We start from the raw sequence: 18042 nt of genomic DNA, 5'->3' as shown, positions 1-18042 counted from the left end.
CACAATCGGTGGCTGACTAAATACTTTTTTGCCGCACTGTAGCTGTTACTGCATTCTCTGTTAATTATTATAACATGTCACAAATCAACAGGCCTCTGCACAAAGTTGTGCAAAAGGACCCCACTCCTCTCACATCACACTGTAGTGCTGCTTGTGTTTTTAGGTGTTTTACATCACTTCGACATCACTTTGCATGTCTTTATGGACATTGCACTTTAAAAAAAAAAAACTTTTCCATCATCAGACAGTAGTTTCAGAACAGAGCATTGTCAGGGCTACATAGCTTCAGGGGCTGTTTCCTACTTGTACTCACACCAACGTTAAGTCGACATAGTAACCAGCTGGCAGTGTGCTGAGCAGCAGCTACAAAAGAGCACTATGTGTGTTTTTTTTTGTTGTTGTTGGGGTTTTTTAATGGTATCATATAGAGCAGCGGTGTTAAACATAAGGCTCGGGGGCCAGAATCGGCCCCACTGGACTGCTCTGGAAAAAAGGAGTGCATAGATTTTAGTTTTAACTATATTTTCATAACTTTTACAATTTCTCTATTGATAAAGATTCCTAATTACACCAAAGCAATTAAGTAATTGATAAACAGTTAAATGATAACTTTTCAACATTTACTGTATTAATTTGTGGGGTTTTTACTGTGGGTTTACAGGACAGTCTGGCCAACTTTACACAGTTATAATTTTTTTTGATGGTCCGGCCCCTTTGATCATAATACTCAGTACTTTGTTTTAATGCTGTTGTTGCACATGTGGTTAATAAAGCCAGGCCCATTTTTAGACCTAATTCTTGCTAACATGGCTGTTGCTTATGGGGGTATTTTTAAAAATCCTGAGGACACAACTTCATATATTTACGTCTACATCAGTCATTGTACATGTAGGTCAGTTGTGCTAGACATAGGCAGTACCTGTCTGAACATAGGTACCACCAAAAAAACCAAAACTTGCTTCTGTGATGCTGGTTCCTGCAGTGTAAAGATACAAAACATGGTAGTCTTGTTTAAAAAGTTATAGGAACAATAAAAACGTTTTTATGGGTAGAAAGCTGCTATTTTTAGTCCGTTTGTATCCCTTACATGATCATTGTGCATCTTTTTGGGCAGGCTAATGTTTCCTCATCTTCTCAACACTAATGTGTTCCATAAGTTACAAAATAAAGATAATTTTATATTCATAGAGAACTGAAACTAGAGTTTGAGACCATAAACTCATGAGGAAAGTATTTAAAAAGGCCACAAATCGATACTTTATGTTGTGAACTTCTTTTTTTGTTTCTTCGATCCTGCTGGAAGTTAGAAAGATCGCAGTGTTGAATCTCTTCCTCATAGCATCTGTGGCTGTGGTTGTCTTTTATATACGGTTTATGACACTAACAAGACTGCTGTGTTCTTTCCTTTGACTCTGCCGAGGGAGGGGCGGGGGTCACCACGGGTGAGCAGAAAGAAAAAGAGACCTAGACCTCTGCACTTCTTTGAGAGCTTTAAAACATTAACACTCACGCAGTTCGTAAATGCTCTGACTGTTTTCCCACATTACTCACCGGTTCTGTTGGAGATGGGTCCAGATTAAAAAATGAAAGAAAAACAGCAAAGACTGCGCCTTGTGTGTGTGTGTGTGCGCGTGTGCGTGCGTACACTCTCCAGGGAGTATTACAGGCTGCAGCAGTTTGCAGTAATAGGAAATGCGCTGTGAGCTTGAACTTGCTCCCTCGATGAAGTTGATTCACAGAAATCAGGCCTGTTACGTTGTTGCTCAACCAGTCAGACATCTGCTGAATGTTTTTTCTTCTTCTGTTTTTTTTCCCCTCCACAGACACACATGGTTCCTCAAAGATGCTCCTAGTCAGGCTCTCATTCATATTCACACAATAAATTCTTCTCAATGAGTCACTCTCTGCGCGAATGTTCACCAACACACACACCCAGAGTGAGAGTGACTGATAGCATTAGTTGTTGCACATCCGGTGCATTTGTAAATTAGTCTGCAGCTGCAGTTAATCTGCCTGTTGCTTTCTTGATTAACTGCATGCCGTGTTAAATGATTAAAAAAAAAACAACGTATAAATGTCTCTCTTCTTCTTTTTTGGAGCTGCAGATGCTCAGACTCTAGTGCAAAGCTCAAATATAATCTCTTTTTAGATAATTTTAAGTAGAAAGAAGCTGACAAAATGATAAAGAGATATTTTATTCTTCCTTTGATGAGCTGATGATATTCGAGCCACCGATTTATCACGCATCCCTGCTTCGGCACGATGCATGAGGTGGCGTAAAAGAGGCTGAGGTTGAGTCAAACAGAAAAACAAACAGAAATGTGGCACATAGATCAGATTTCAGATAGATCAAAGAAGGGGTATCGGAGGGGTCACATGTAGGTACGCACTCCCAGATAATCATCACCTGAATCCTCTGAGCTTTACAGTAAGTTTCACCTCATTGCTTGGCTGCCCAGGCTCAAGCTTTACTGTTGTGGTTCATTATCGAGGTGAGCTCTACAAATCCCCCTGCTCAGTGCTCAGCACCGAGACAGTCAGCGACTCACCGATCCACACTGAAGTATTTAGCAGATATTTCCCTCGGGAGTTGGTAGAGACCAAAAGCAGAGCTAAGACAGAGTGAATATTGAATTCAGCAAGACTTGAAATGAGCCATGATGTTGGCTCTGTGGCTGCCAGATGTGTTGGTAGCAACTGACCTATAAGGTGATGTTTAAAACTTGTGTTCACTGCCCCCAAGTGGCCAAAGAAAAGCAGGATTATTCAGTGCACAGTTTTGTCACTTCTTATTTCTAAATTAATAATCCATTTTTTAAACTTTGATTGATATTAGCTTTCAAACTCAGCTTCCAATTTGTTATCAGACAACATGATTATTTTCATACGAATCTTGTAAAAAAAAATCATTTTTTTGCATTGTTGTTTTTCTCTTAGACTGTATATTTATGTCATCTTTCTGGCTTTATCTCAATCTTTCTACAGGGGAAATTATTAGAAAGCCTGAAACTTGTAACGCTGATGTAAATTTCTGTGAACATACTCGACTGAAATACAGCTGCGGCAGCAATTTGTTGCGAGCTCCCTTTAATCGGTTCCTCTTGCACTGACTCAGGTTCTCTAAATGAGTCACATCCTTGACCTGTCTGCGTCATTGTGCTTTTTAGTGATAATATTAGACACTGTGGTCGAAACTCATAGCATTAAGGGTTGTGAGGGAGAAAGGTAACTATTCTTTTGATGAGTGCGCTCCTGTGTTGTTTTATGCGTGTGCAAAAGATTAACATATGCATTCCTCGGGCTCATGCACTGTCACATGCGCTCAAACTCATGCGGTGCACAAAGCAGTGGAATTTGTCCTCCCTGCACTTTCTTTTGCCCTCCGTTCCTCCCTCTTACCCACCCGATGCCGTGTCTTTTACTGTCTCGTCTGTTTCCTTTCGCTGCTTCTGCTCTCTCACGGTGCTGATTTAGTTAGCTTCCATTATTGTGCAAGTCTGTTTAATTACACAGTTTCACTTCGCGGGCAATTTGATGCTCTTCGTCTGGCTGGTGATGTGCTTTTCACAGGAACTGAACAGATCATGTGAAGAAATGCTTCACAGCATGGACTACACCGGAGTTCACTTAGTTGTGACACATTTATTAAGGCACTTGCAGCACTAACTGCTGCACTTCGGAGATCCACTTCGTCTTGCAGTTCGACAGCATGGCTGACAAAGAAAACAAGCAGATACAAATCACCATTTCTGGTCAAAACTTTAAGACAAAAAGCTGAATTTAATGCACAGATGCAGACAGTCATGCAGTCTGGAAACCCACAGGCCAACTTCTCGCATTGGCTATGAACACAGATTAATTTGATAAAGATAAATTGATGTCAGTGCTTTTGAGATTACATTTCTGCGTGTGCACTATTTACCTTCATGCAACCAATGCTCCCTTAAATATGTTTGCTTAGTATTTAAATGCACTGGCATTTATATAGCAGTATTTACCACTCAAAGCACCTGCAAGCCACATTTAGCCATTCAGTGCTTTCTTTTGTACACTTCACACACCATATCTAGTTCTCATACCTGAAAAATTTGGAATCATCAGTAAAGCCAACATGTATGTCTTCTGAGCCGAAGGCCGAAGGAGAACATGCAAACTCCACACAGAAATATAACTTGGATCGTTGCAGAAATCTTGTCCCTTACATGAGACAGATTCAACAATTTAGGATTTGCGTTTTGAAACGTTTGTCAAACACAGCTGGGTGTGACAGATGTTAGCTTGGACTGAGGGGAGTTTGCGGGCCACATTTTTTAATACGGTAATTGTCAGATAAATTGATAAGGTAAAGAGTCACGAGTTGTCGCTATAGCTTGTGATTACGTTCACTCTTAAATTTTGCTCTTTATCTCCAATTTTGGATTATTGTGAAAATAATCAGAAGTTCAATCCAGAACTTTGCTTTTCTCATATTCTGTTCTGTATGACCAAGTTTGCACTCGCACACATGCAGTAACAGAAACTAGTGATGAGAGCCGTGTTCTTCTTCATGACGCCTGACTACTAAATGTCAAGGTTTGACAGGATTTGACATTTCCAGTTGTCAAACATGAAAATACTGTATGCAGCTGACACGGTGTAGTTTTTAAACTTTTCATAGTAGCTGCTGATGTTCTTGTCTACATGTGTTTCTCTCAGTTGTCACTCAGCCTTCGTTTCAGCAGTGACTTCTGTCCCAGACATGCCGCGGGCACTTTACACATGGCTGACTGAGTCATTCGTCCATGCATGTGTGTTTGTTTATGCCGTTGGCTCTGTTACCATTCGTTTGGATGTAGGGGTTCGGAGGCTCTTCAGAGCTGTTTTAGTGGATTTTTTGTGTGTGTATCTGTTCAGCATTCTTTAAAAATAAATTTTTTCCCCCAAAAATGTGTCTTCGTGGATTGTTTTAAAAAATAAAAACTAAAGCGAGGTCCAGTGCAAACTGCTCCAGGTAAAGTATGTCACAAGTCAGCAACAGCTGTGTGGAGTCATATGAAAGCAGCCTGGGATGGAGTATTTTTGCTTTCAAGATCCTTTCGCATCATCATCCTTTTGTCCAGCTGGCTTCAGGTTCACCTGACTGGGAGGGGATTTTGAGAAGTTTAAAATATGTGTATTTTTTAATAATAATAATAATACATTTTATTTGAGGGCGCCTTTCAGAAACCCAAGGTCACCTTACAAAAAACACAATTAATAAAAGGAACAGTAGTCATAAAATAAGTTACAATTTTAGTATATTGAAGCCTGGATCCTTTCTGGTTTTGTTGGTGGTTAATAAACTCGCAATGTCATAAGTTCATGCTGAGGGCCTCGGGTCAAACAGCCACCAGAAAGCCCCTCATATCTCATTTAGGTTTCTTCAAACACAGCCAGCCTTCAAGCCCCGCTGCGGGAGCTTGCGTCACGCTCGTTTGTGTCCCGTGGTATTTTTAGCCTAATTGGTCAACATTAAAATAAATCTACAGAGGTGATCGCACAAGTGCAAACTGCCTCTAATCAAAATAGAAAAAGGCCCCAGTGCACAAACGAGTCCTTACTTGGCAGCCTTCTTAAATGTTACCCATGACAGCCAGATTGAGCTGAGTAGTACACAGTGTTGCATGACATCCTTTTTTGGGGGGCAATTTCCTGTTTGGAACAGTCTCTACTTCTCAGAAAAGGAAAACCAAATGAGTAACAAATCTACACAGACCATGAAAGTTTGACCACTGCACGCTTTAAGCTAAGTTAAAGAAGACGTTTGCGTGGAAAAAATGTTTTCATTTTGTTTAAAAGACGATGGGCTGATTGTGTTTTTCTTATAATACTTGAGTGTTGAAATGTGATGTAAGTCACCGACACATCATCTGCTATGCAAAAACAATGGAGATGAAAGGATTTTCTTTGAAAAACCAGGCTTCCTCGTACACTACCTGCAGCAACCCTGACCTGTTTCTTTCAAAGAATTTGGCACATGCTCATATCTGATGACTCATTTTGCACTTTTGATACTTGCACAAGCCCATTTAAAAATGTGTTAAAGATTATCAGGCCAGCTTATGAGGAAGGTTGACGGCGTGCATACAATTGTGAAACCCTTTTTTTTTTCTCCGTTTCTTTCCCTTTTATGTGTTCATCAGAGGAATTACTCTCATGTATCAGATGCTAATTATGTACTCACTGTGTGTTTCAGGCCTCCAGTCCCAAGCTGACGACTCACTGCTCAGATATCCAAGAGGTCCGGCGTTGCAACCGGCTGGAGATGCCTGACAACTTTAACACGTTTGTTCTAAAGGTTTGTACACGATTACAGCTAAATGGAAAAATGATGCTTCCTAAGAGAAGCTGTAGTTTGGGACTCTGACCGCTGAGTTGTTTATATCCACATTGCTTAGATCTTCACCGTTCAGCCAGAACAGGATAAACACTGTCATTTCAAAACTCACAAAGTGGACTGACAAAGTAGACGTTGCTGGTTTGAAGTGAAACGATATTCCACCATAAAGTCTCTTTTTTTTACCCACCAGCTGCTCAGCTCTCCATCAAACATAAACCCACTCAAACAGACAGCGGTGTTGCTGCACTCCAGCCGTTTTTTTTTTTTTATATATATCTGCAGCGATATTTGAATGGCATTTTGTTTGTTTATCGAGCACATTTGTGCACAGCAGAGGATTACAGCCTTTGTTCACAGCGAAGAAGCAAACTACAAAGTTTTCACAGCCACAGGAGCGAGTATTTGATAGCGGTTTTGCACATCAGTGGTGAAAAGTGTTAACTTTCACTGTTGTCTTCTTTTTTAGTAAATTTAACAAAAAGCTCACATGCCTTTGTTTTTTATTTCAAAAGTTCTGCTTCACCCAGAGGCTCTTGATATTGATAGTATCTCTCCTTACCAAGGAAATGCTTTCCTGTAGCAGGTGCAGGCAGCTTTTCTTTGTTTTTAATTGGAGCACAGTAAGCACACCTTCCCTCGAGCTATTTGCCTTTTTAACGGTAAACCTTTTGAAATTTAACAGAACATTTTGTTATGAGGGTTTTTTTTCTTCTTTGTACTTATTAAATTGCGGTGGTTACATTAGTATGCAGTGTTTTATTGCCCTGTGCATTCCTTCCTGTTACACTATTAATTCTGTTGTAGTGAAAATAAACGAAAAAGCTCTAAGTAAGTGCAGAGGTTCAGGGCATTTTATGCATTTGCATCATGTCCATTTTGTGTAGCCTGGTTTTTTTTAAGCATCTTTATCTCTGCAGGTTAATCGAGGTAGCCTGATATTTGAGACGGACAACGAGCAGCAGGTCAGCTCCTGGACCACAGAGCTAAAAGAGTGCATCAGCAGCAGGTGAGAGATGTGTAAACACAAAACAAGGACAGATGTTTGTGTGATCTGCCTTACACGTGTCTCATGTCTTTACCCGTTCTTTGTTTTTATGAGTGTAAATTGACTGAAGATCGAATCAAAAACTAAATATCACACAAGAGACTCAAAGTATATTCAGTCAAGCTCTGTAACGTCACAGAGGAGTAGCGACAGGTCTGCAACCCCCTGGTAACCTAGAGAAAACTTTGTTTATGGTTTAAAGTGTAGAAGATTACATTTATCAATCACATTAGTTATATAGTGCAGAACGAGCATTTTTATTCTCAGCTTGCTGTGGGTACTTCCTTGCTGTACTTTCACTTCTGAGTGGAAAGTGGAGACACACTGACATGCCAGCTTTGGCCAATCTCAGCTTTGTTGACTGATATCAGTACATTGGTAGTGTTAGGTAGCATTTTTAAAATGATATTTTTAAAAAGTCAAAAAATCTTACCTGCCAAATTGTTATTTTAAACACGAGCGTCAGCCCAGAAATTCACATCGCGAGAGGAAATATTTAACACTTGGCTGTTTTTAGTGTTTGTGGGTGTGTTGGATGTTTACTTGTCCTGAGGTATGTGTTTGCAAAAGGAAGTGAGAATAAATGTTGATGTATGTGCATATGTAGACAAACAGGTGTGTGTGTGTGCGGCCTCGAGCGTATTTATCTTTTCTTGAAATGCACAGTTTGTATTCGCTCTGGTTTGTCCGTACAGCTTTGTGCTGGTTTCAACTTTACTGCATTTGAAGTATTCCTCCTAACTGATCAGTCAACAGCACCATTAGTCAACTTAGTGCTCGCTGCACACCTTTGAGAGGTAACGTATGATGTTTAGAGGGAACGTGTAGCAGTAAATGTAGCTTTTCAAAGGTTAAAGTAGGAGACGGCTTTAAGAGGCCCCGTTATTAAGATCTTTCATGTGGTGCTTCATTTCCTATCAGTTCTCTACTTTGCACAGAAAGAATGAAGAAATTTCTTTGAATTTTGAAGAAATGGGAAAAGTAAGAAGAGTAGAAGTCATGCAAGAAGACAGAATTATCAGTCATCTTCTAAAAGGAGATGCAGACCGCACTGTTGAAGCTACTTCTGTTAAGCAGTAATCAGTGCAAACTGTACTCACAGGAATACCCAATCCTGGAATAAAACTTAGTGGTACACAGGTTTTCTGTTTCTTGTTATAAAGACAATCTCTGTCTATTTGTGTGTGTCAGTGTGCGTTTCTCTGAAAGGAAGTGTGGGGGAGGTCTGAGAATCTCGGGGCATTTCTCATTTCTGCAGATATCTGGAAGTGCACACACTCTAAAAACAAACAAACAATGAACTTAGAAAAAGAACTGCCGTTAAATTTGAATAAATGTCTTAAAGTAAGTACATGTTAGATTCTTCAAGGCTTTGTTTAGAGCCGCAGCTGGCCTGCATGTTGCATTAATTGAATGGAAGCAGCCCACAAATGCGTTGGAGCTGGAAGATGTTCAGATGAAAGAAGGGCTTTATGGAAACTATCATATGATTCTGGATCAACTTTTGCTGCAGTGTTGCGTTAAAAATAAAATAAAGGACGTACAGAAATAACAGTCCAGTGTTGTAAAATCAAGTGTGTAATACTTTGCATCTGATAATCCTTCGAATGCATTATCTGGACCTTTGAAAACAGCTTGTTTTTGTCTAAATTCTCACTAATATCATCTAAAAGCTGGTTTCGTTTTTGTAACTTCACCAAGCAACACTTGGATCATCGTGACTCTGCAGTGCTGTTCAGACACGCCTCAAATGTAAATATTAATTTTTACAATTACACTTGAGCTTTACTTTCACGGTCCAGATACCAAATCTAACAAAGCATTGTTTCTTATGTGAAGCAGAGTCATTCCTAATCCTATTAACAGCATCCATACTTTTCCTATCAGTACAACTCACAATGTCTACTGTGGAAAAGGCTTGTTGTCCAAAAGTCCGTGGTTTTATTTATGCGATTCATCATGCAGAGACTACAGAGGACCTCAAAAGGCACACAACACTTGGTGAGACATCAGGGAAGCAGTGTGAGGGAAATAAACTCGCATTTTTCTTCAGATGTGGTCAGATGTGGTAGGTGTAGCGTGCTTTAAGTGTGCTGAGGGCTAAATTTTATTCCTTGAAGATTTGCTGACTGCGTGAAATGATGTCCATACTCAGGGAAAAAATGATTGTCACAAAGATAGAAGAACAAGAATGGACACACACACATACACAGTGAGAAGTAAAGTCTTCCTGTTATTCATTGCTCTGCAAACTCAAGTCAGCATTTAAGCAGGATTTTACTCCAACTTCCTTCTTTAACCTTCCCGTTCTCATCTGTCGGGAAGCGGCACACACAAGCGGCCCAGATATACCGCTTGTGTGTGCGTGTATGAGAGAGAGAGAGAGCAGTGAAACAGAAGAAATGTAAGTTCAGATCTCAACTGGACTCACTTCCCGTCTGTGGCTTTGTTTGCCTTCAGCCTGCAGACTCACCTCACCAGCACATCCTTGTGAGGACCCTCAGTAGTGTAATGCATTTCCTAGCCTGCTGGTAAGTCTGTAGGCTGGTAAGTCTGTAGGCAATGTTTGGCCTTCTGTCAAAAATATTAGGCCCCACTTTTTCATTATTTTATTTTGTAAAAAGCTCAACTTTCAGTTTTTATACTGTGCGTCTAACTGTTTGCATAATGTCCCAGAAATTCAACAGTAGTTGCAAATGTAGAAGTTGGTTGCCTGATATTGTGCAACTCTTTAACCAGTTTGTGTAGTACACGATGTCTTGACGCGTACTCAAATACATCTGCTGATTCGGAGTGTTAAACATTAAAGCTGCAGACAGCTTACAGTTTTTAGATTATGTCATCTTGGCTGTTGAGCTGTGATATGCAAACTGCATTGAAGTCGTTCTGGGGGTCCACTCTAACAACATGGAGCCACGCCAGTGACATTTTAGATATGTTGTAGATTAGTTTGAAGCTGACACAGTGTCTAAGCTCACAACTCAGTGTTACGTTCAAGTCCACAACTGTAAAGTCCTGAAGGGCTTTCAATGTAGCGCTTCACTTTATAAAAGCCCCACCAGTGAAATGGGGAGACCGCAGCTTACATATTGAGGTTTGATGACGATGCAGGTCAAGTGAATAAGGTCGCAGTCACACACTCCTAGAGATCGATCTATGAACATCTGCCAACCACTGCTTGTTAGGGAAAAATGAGTATTTCCCAACCAGTTGCAAGTTGCTGCTGCAGGTTCACCTTCAAATTAAGAGCTGCACCTTTTGGTGGCTCCAGTGCTGATTGCACAACTTTTACTTTGAAGGAGAACCTTCTCATTTTTGTTATGCATTGCACTTTTTCAAGTTCTACTACAGCTGACTTAGTACTTAGTGAATTTTTGCGGGCAAACATGAAAAGCTACAGACAGCCACGGCAATCCGCCAGCAGCCAAAGCAGACGCTAGAGCCAGAAACCTCCAGGAAACACTGCCAACCAGTCGGGGAATACACATTTTTCCATAGCAACATGTGATTATATCGCATCCATTATGACAAACAGCTGTTTGGTTACAAGAGAAATCTCAAAAAACAAATGACAATTTGCAAAACAATTTGCATCTCAGTCACAAATATAGAGTAATATTATAGAAGTATAGTATTAAATTAGCTATTTTTAATAGCTAGCAAGTAAAGGCTAAGACTACCAAAGAGGGTTCAAATAATCCCTTTTGTGACAAGTAAATAAATCAAAGACCAGACTAAATTCTCACAAAGACATCTGTGCAGTAACAATGAAGCATCTTAGCAGCTTTTCATCACCGTGGTTATGTACACCCAGGGCTGAATCCGTGCTATTGGAACTGTGGTCCAACCTAAATGTGACTAAGGCGTGGTGAAATAATCCCAAGCAAAGTCTACAGACAGAATAACATTCGTGTGTGTATAATCTGAGTCTGCTCTTGTCTTTCAGGTCAGTCAGCGTGGATCTGGAGCCCCTCCCTTCCCCGCCTGACACTTCTGCCCCAGCCAATCACAGAGGGAGCTCAGAGCCAGAAAGTCAGAGTCAGCGTGAGTACTGGGATGAGGGGACGTTACCTCGGCGATACATCCTCTGATAATCAGAGTGTTGCTGTGTATTTCAGTTCAAAACTGTTATTTTTTTTATTTCTGAGGTTTTGTTTTATCCTGTTCGTTCACACGTGGGTACCCAGAGATAAAGTAACAACACGAGAGGAAGTGCAAACTTTTAGTTTCTTTCTGTTTTGCTCTCCTTTAGCTCTGCTTTTAGTCTCTACAACAACATACTCCTGTTCGTCCGCTATAAGCGCTCCTCTGTCTTAAACTGGGTGGTCACCGGGTTTCTGGTGTGTTTTTAGAGCTTATTTGCTCTCTTCAGCACCTCAAAGATAAAAACAGACAAGCAGGATGGCTGAACACAGAACCAGTGTTTCACAGTGAACACTGAACCATTACAGTTTACACAGTATTGATTATTTCAGCCAGTTTTGCACATTCGGACAGAAACAAACAAGTTCGCCGTCTTTGTTCATCCCTACAGCTCCTGTCACCTTCACCCTGCCAGAGCAGGTAATCCAGAAGACAGATCACTTCCTGTTCTCCTACCCCTGGTTCCACGGACCCATCTCTCGCGTCAAGGCGGCCCACCTGGTTCAGAGCTCCGGGCCAGAGGGACACGGGGTGTTTCTGGTCCGACAGAGTGAGACACGCAGGGGCGACTACGTCCTCACCTTCAACTACCAGGGAAAAGCAAAGGTACGGATCAGTATGTGGGTACAGTTGTGGTTGCAGTTGAGGATTGTCTTTTGAAACCCAAGTTGTTTTGTTTTTTTCCATCTGGAAACGTGAAAATTGTGCAGACACAGGAAGCATTACACAAGCATAGATAAACAAGTGTGCACACTGAGCACTGTGGTTAGGAAAAGAATTCACTTCAGCCAACGTGAAACGTCTGTTTCCTCATCTTTTTTCCCTCTTTCCTCTCTGCAGCACCTGCGCCTCTCTTTGACAGAATGGGGTCAGTGCAGGGTGCAGCACCTGCGCTTCCCATCTGTTATGGACATGCTCAGTCATTTCAGACTCTTCCCTATCCCACTGGAGTGTGGAGCCGCCGGTGCTGTCACTCTGTCCCGCTTCGTAGTGGCGGGTTCCACCCCGCCTTCACAGGGTGAGACTCGTGGATTTGGACCTCATTCAAATAATAATGTGTACCAACGGTGTTATCGCTGAATTAGTAGTGTGATGCACACACGTTTAAAGGCAGTACACCCGTACTTATACAAATTAAAGGAGCAGCTTCTCCAGTAGTTTGTGGTTGTGCTCCACTGCAGTTTGTAGTACCTCCGCGAATCAGTGCACATCTGAAATTCAGACTGAATAAAGAGGTTTTTAGTTTTTATATAATCAACTTCTACAGCTCATGTTTGCTGATTTATTTCCTCTTGTTTCCCTCAGGTCAGCTCTCAGGCGCTTTCCTCGTCCCGTTCTCCCTCCATCGCTGGAGCTCTGAGCCCAGCTTGGCTCACTGCAGCCTGGCTCGCAGCTCCAGCCAGCCCCCTTCCTCCTGCTCCACCAACACCACGGCCAGCACCAGCTTTTCCACTTCCAGCTCCTTTTCCCAGTCTGGGATCCATTCTTTTACCCGCACCGGCATGGTCCCCGAGCCCACGCTGTCAGCCCCGCCTCCACTCCGTCGGAGCGAGTCGGTAGGAAGGAGGAACCTGCTACGCCACCCCAGCACCCACGCTCCCATCATCCCTCAGCGGGACTCAGACTATGAGCTGGAACCTGACCGCGGTCGCAAGCGGGCAATAGACAACCAGTACATGTTGCTCTGACCCCGCTGAGTCAAACACCTGCAACACCTCTGAACGACAGCAGACACCTGTGAAGCTGACACACTCAGACACACACAAACACACTTGTGTTTGCTTGTCGCTCCCCTCCCACAGGTATATAACCTGATTGCAGCAGACTCATGAACTTGAGTGAAGAAGTCTTTGTCTGATGAATGCATACCACTGTGTATGTGGAAACACACACAAACACTCACTTTGTGCGTGTGTGTGTTTACCAGTGTCAGACCCTCACATCCTCCACCCAGACTGTCCACAGTGAATGTATTTTCGGAGCTTTATAACAGTGCTGATTATTAATGTTGAGGTTCTCTGTGAGAGTGGGAGAGTCAAATGACTATTGACCTAAAGCCCAGGCAGAAAATAGTTTTCTATATTTCTATTCTGGTCATTTTTATAGAGGTGCACTTGTTTTCATTTCTTTGACACTTAACCAGAACTGATGGGAAGGCACTCCCTGCAAAATTGGTTAATTTAAAATATTTAAAAGACATTTACTCTCCACACAAAGTTTCCAGTGTGGAGCAAACTCTCACCTTTCTTTCTTTTTTTGTACACAGACAAAGAGCGCTCATTTTAGAGCATTATTACATTAGATATTCTCCCACTTGTGCTTTATTATGTATTGAAGTATATCTTCAGTGCACTTTGAAAGCAATGTGTATTTTTTCTATGCACAGATACTTTTGTAGAAAAATAATAATGATTTTTTTTTTTTTTTTACAGTCAAAGAGGGGAAACTTTTGTTACATTTTGCTAAAAATGGATTGAGCACCGCTTCCACTCCTTCAAACTTACAGAGAAGAACGGATTCAGAATCAGATTTTCATCACCGCTCTTTAATTTTTACCCTAAATTTTTAAGTTTGAGTTGTGCATCTGGATGTGACCGTTTATGCGAGAATAAAGCAAGTGTGTGGTGTTATGTTGAATTTTGATCACCTAAGGCAGTTATACTCAACTTATGGGTAGGTCAGGGTCACTTTGAGTGTCAGCTGGAATATCTGCCGTTTCAGATTTACTAAATAAAAAGGACAGACGAGGTTCCGGCTCTTTAATTGTACCCAAAGCAGCTGCAGCTACAATCCAGCTGCTGAATGCCTTAAAAGATATTATTTACTTGTAATATAGTCAGGTTTTTTAAAAATAAACTATTTTACAAGAGAGTAAATTATTACTTATAATTATAATCACTTATATAACAACAAAGCACCACAGAAATCATTTCTGCCACAAAATCAGAGAAGCTGGAGTGATAAAGTAACAAGAGAATTTTAATATGTCGCCATCCTGCAGCCGTGAACGGTGGGTTTAGATGGTCTGTGGATATTATTACAAGCACTTTTTAAGAGTTTGAAGTTTCAACTGAATGAACGACAGAAAATTGTACTTCTGCTCTGGTTTATATGCTATAAGATGTGACGTGTAAACGTTTTCCTCCATTGTCACAGGTTTACAGGTCGCAGGCATTTAAGAGCTCATAAAACAACCTTTAACAGCAATAACTCTGAGTGATTGTTTGCTGGATCAGTTTCTCTCACAGTTGAGGAGCAATTTTTATCCCACTCTTCTTTTGTGGCCATTCATTGTGCACACCTCCCATATGGAAAAGATATATATAAATCTTATAAAGGTTGTATCTGTCTTGTGTGAAACTTGTATGAAAAGCATACAAGAGTGAAAACAGATATAAGATCCCTTGAAAAATTATATAATGATAATGATATAATGATACTTACTAAAACAATATATGAAAGAAATAAGAAAGTGGCCACTTTCATGAGTAAATTATATACGTTTTTACTATTTCTTTTCCATATGGGCTCTGTTCAGGACCCACTGCAGTATTTCAGGCTGCTGTGGTTGGGATCGTCGACCTGGTGCACGATCCAGTTTCAGTCAAGCTTTAGCCTTCACACAGTGGCCTTACATTTGTCTCTAGAATACTTTGGTATACAAAGGAGTTCCCGGTCGACTCAGTCAATGCTTGAACGTTGGCGTGACAGCTTTGTGCAGGCGTGCTGTGTTTGGCTTTCACCAAATGTGGCACTGACTGTGGCATCTTTTGATCCACAAGTCTTGTGGTTTGCTCAGATGCTCCTTTGCAAACCTAATCTGTGTGCTGACATGTTCCCTTTAGAGAGAAGAGGTTGTCTCCTTCCAAACAATTCATACTTGTTCTGTCATGGACTTTAACATTAAGAAATGTTAAAGGTGCTATGGAGGTGCTCACACTTGCAGACGATCAGTTAAGTGTGTTTAATTTGCTTCTTACTTTCTTAATTACTATGGAAACAATAAGGGTCTTCTTAGTTTTTCTGCATAGAGTAATGTGTGATTTAAGCGGTCTCTTTATGTTTTTTCAGCAATACCTTCACTGCATTTTACTGATTTTGTGGCATGAAACGATTTACCAAAATAAGACTTGGCACTCCAATGTGAATTTTGCACTTGTATGTCAAAAAAAAACAAAGACATAAACTTGAATGGCTTCACTTCAAAGAGCACAACAGGGGGGGAACTTTATGTGCAGACCAAAACAAAGTAGTTATTGAGTCAAAGTTGGGCATTTAACACAAGTCTGATTGATTTATCCTTCACGTTGTCTGGAGTCTCAACCTTTTTCCAATCAGTTTTGCATCGGGCTGTTAATCCAGCATTAAACCCTTAATGCTCCGGAAAAACTGAGGTGGCACAGTTAATATTAACATGTGCTTTCCTGATTTGGGGGAAGAGCGTCATGTTCTTATCTGTATTTTTTACACTCACAGCATTAATTTTTTTTTTTTCGTATTTTCTGTGTAACTTCACCACAGCAGCTAAAAACCAAGGAATGGCTGTGAAGTTAATGTCTTTTTTTTTACACTATATGTTATTTGTAATAGAATTTGTATGTTTATATCATAGAAGAAGTTTGGTTTCAATCAGCAAAGCTTTGAAAGTGTCACGAGATGTTAGACACCAGTGATCGGACGCTGTTCCTCTGTCCTCCAGCTTCATGTTTTTGTGCACTTAAACTGGATTTAATCGATAACATAAGGTGCCTTGTGAGTTTGTCATCATAGCTTTTGTAAGGTTTATCCCACCAGTTGAAAGTGCACTGACTATGCCAGGTGTCAACTCAGGTGTAAATTTTATTGCTGTGAGCTGACTCTAAAAAAAAATCTCATTCCACCACATTGAGTTTCTTCAAAGGGCATCTAAAGAGCTGATTTTTACCCCAGACTTTATGGTGTTCTCGTTTTTCACACGCCAAACATGAGATGTCATGTTTTCTGTAATTTTTACTTTATTTTTATTTTAATAATTGAAGCTTCAGTGCCACTAGCAGCAGGATTTCTTGGGGAATGGTGTTGTAGGACTTGTCTGTCTTCTAACCTTGCTTTAACACTAACTTTAGCAGATGATTTTAGGTTTACTTGCAGTAAATCTGTGCTTAATATATGGTTTAGATATGATTCTGTTTGTCTCGCTGTCCTCTTAATTATTGCAGTTTGCTGGAGAGGTTTCTTTCCTTTTTTTTAAATAAGAGAAAAAGAAAAATGCAACTTGACTCCCTCCTTGTCACGATCAGAGCGAGATCGTCGTCATTACTCCTCTAATAACAAGTCAGCTTTGTCTACCAAAGGAATATTTGTTACAATGGTTGTGTAGTTCTCTTTAATGTAATCATCATGATAAAGACTGACATCTTTCAAGGGGAACAAAAACAAGAATGTTTTTGGCAAAAGTACGGTTGGTCTTCCTAACTTTTATGTTGCTCAAAGTCAAAACAAATCACCTTCTCCATCAACACCTCTGTTTCTCTTCTGCTAAACGAAAGCAACGGTAACAGTAACTATTTTAAAAAAATATACCAGTCCCCTCTCTTTGCTGATTTCCCTTTAAGGGAGAATGACTGTGCCTTTTGCCAGAAAGCTGCTGTTGCTTTTCCCCTTTTTAATTGTTGTTGTTGTTGTTGTTTTTCCTCTCCAGAGCTCAGGGTGTGATTGTGTAGTGCAATATCTGAGAGATGCCCCGTGCTTCACACCTTCATGTTTGTAGCTAGGGAGCGATCAGAAGCTTGGATGGATGGCTTTCGGTGTTTTCACCTGGTCATAGATTGAAGTAAAAAATAGCCAATGACTGCCCAAGATCCTGGGAAAACATGCTATGTTAGAAAAAATAAACAGGGCTACCGCATATTTCTGTTGCTTCATGGCTGATATTTGCAGGAATCGAGATAATGCAAGAGAAAATCCCCATGTACCTCAGGGGTCTTTTAATCTTTAACATCTACTCCAGAAATGCCCCCACTCACCCCCCCAAATCCATGTTTTATTTTTTTAATGTCCAGTAGATGAATGTCATGTGTTCTCAATACTGTTCATCCCGTTTTGTTGTTTTGTTTTTTTAACTCAGCACTGTAAACATTCCAGTTTAACCCATCATCCCTTCTACAGTCAACGAAAACCACCTTTGAAAATCTGTCATTGTGTTTGCATCCCTTTCAGCATCTAAATTATATTAAATATATATCAACTGTATATTTGACCCATTTTTTAAAATAAACCCAACCAAAAAAAACAAAATGGTGTGGTTAGTTTGTGTATCTGATGTTTGTCTTTGTTCATCACAAAGAACAAAGTTGGCAAATGCGACATGGTGGCATTTCTGTTTTACAGCTGTAAGATACAGAGATTACAGTGACTACACTCACCTGACACTTTGTTGGGTACATCTGTTCACATGGCAACAACCAAGTGCATTTAGACATGGTCAAGATGACCTGTTCAAACGCCAAATGAAAAT

General features: G+C 40.6%; 1 protein-coding gene across 3 annotated transcripts in view; it reads left to right on the top strand.

The window, feature by feature from the left end:
• The window catches only part of sh2b3 (SH2B adaptor protein 3), a 61976-nt gene extending 48017 nt beyond the window's left edge, over positions 1-13959 (top strand). For all 3 annotated transcript variants that reach the window (XM_005741770.1, XM_005741772.1, XM_005741771.1), the window contains exons 3-8: positions 6215-6316; positions 7276-7364; positions 11350-11447; positions 11938-12152; positions 12387-12564; positions 12852-13959. In XM_005741770.1, coding sequence (XP_005741827.1) covers positions 6215-6316; positions 7276-7364; positions 11350-11447; positions 11938-12152; positions 12387-12564; positions 12852-13234 — 1065 coding nt within the window. In that variant the 3' untranslated portion in view covers positions 13235-13959. The remainder of the gene's footprint in view (positions 1-6214; positions 6317-7275; positions 7365-11349; positions 11448-11937; positions 12153-12386; positions 12565-12851) is intronic.
• Positions 13960-18042: the final 4083 nt, after the last annotated feature.

This window comes from Pundamilia nyererei, unplaced genomic scaffold, assembly GCF_000239375.1.
Source record: "Pundamilia nyererei isolate P.nyererei 1_Seehausen unplaced genomic scaffold, PunNye1.0 scaffold00113, whole genome shotgun sequence".
NCBI classification, from domain to species: Eukaryota; Metazoa; Chordata; class Actinopteri; order Cichliformes; family Cichlidae; genus Pundamilia; species Pundamilia nyererei.
Note: the sequence above shows the minus strand (reverse complement) of the source record. Positions and strands in the feature narration are given on the sequence as shown.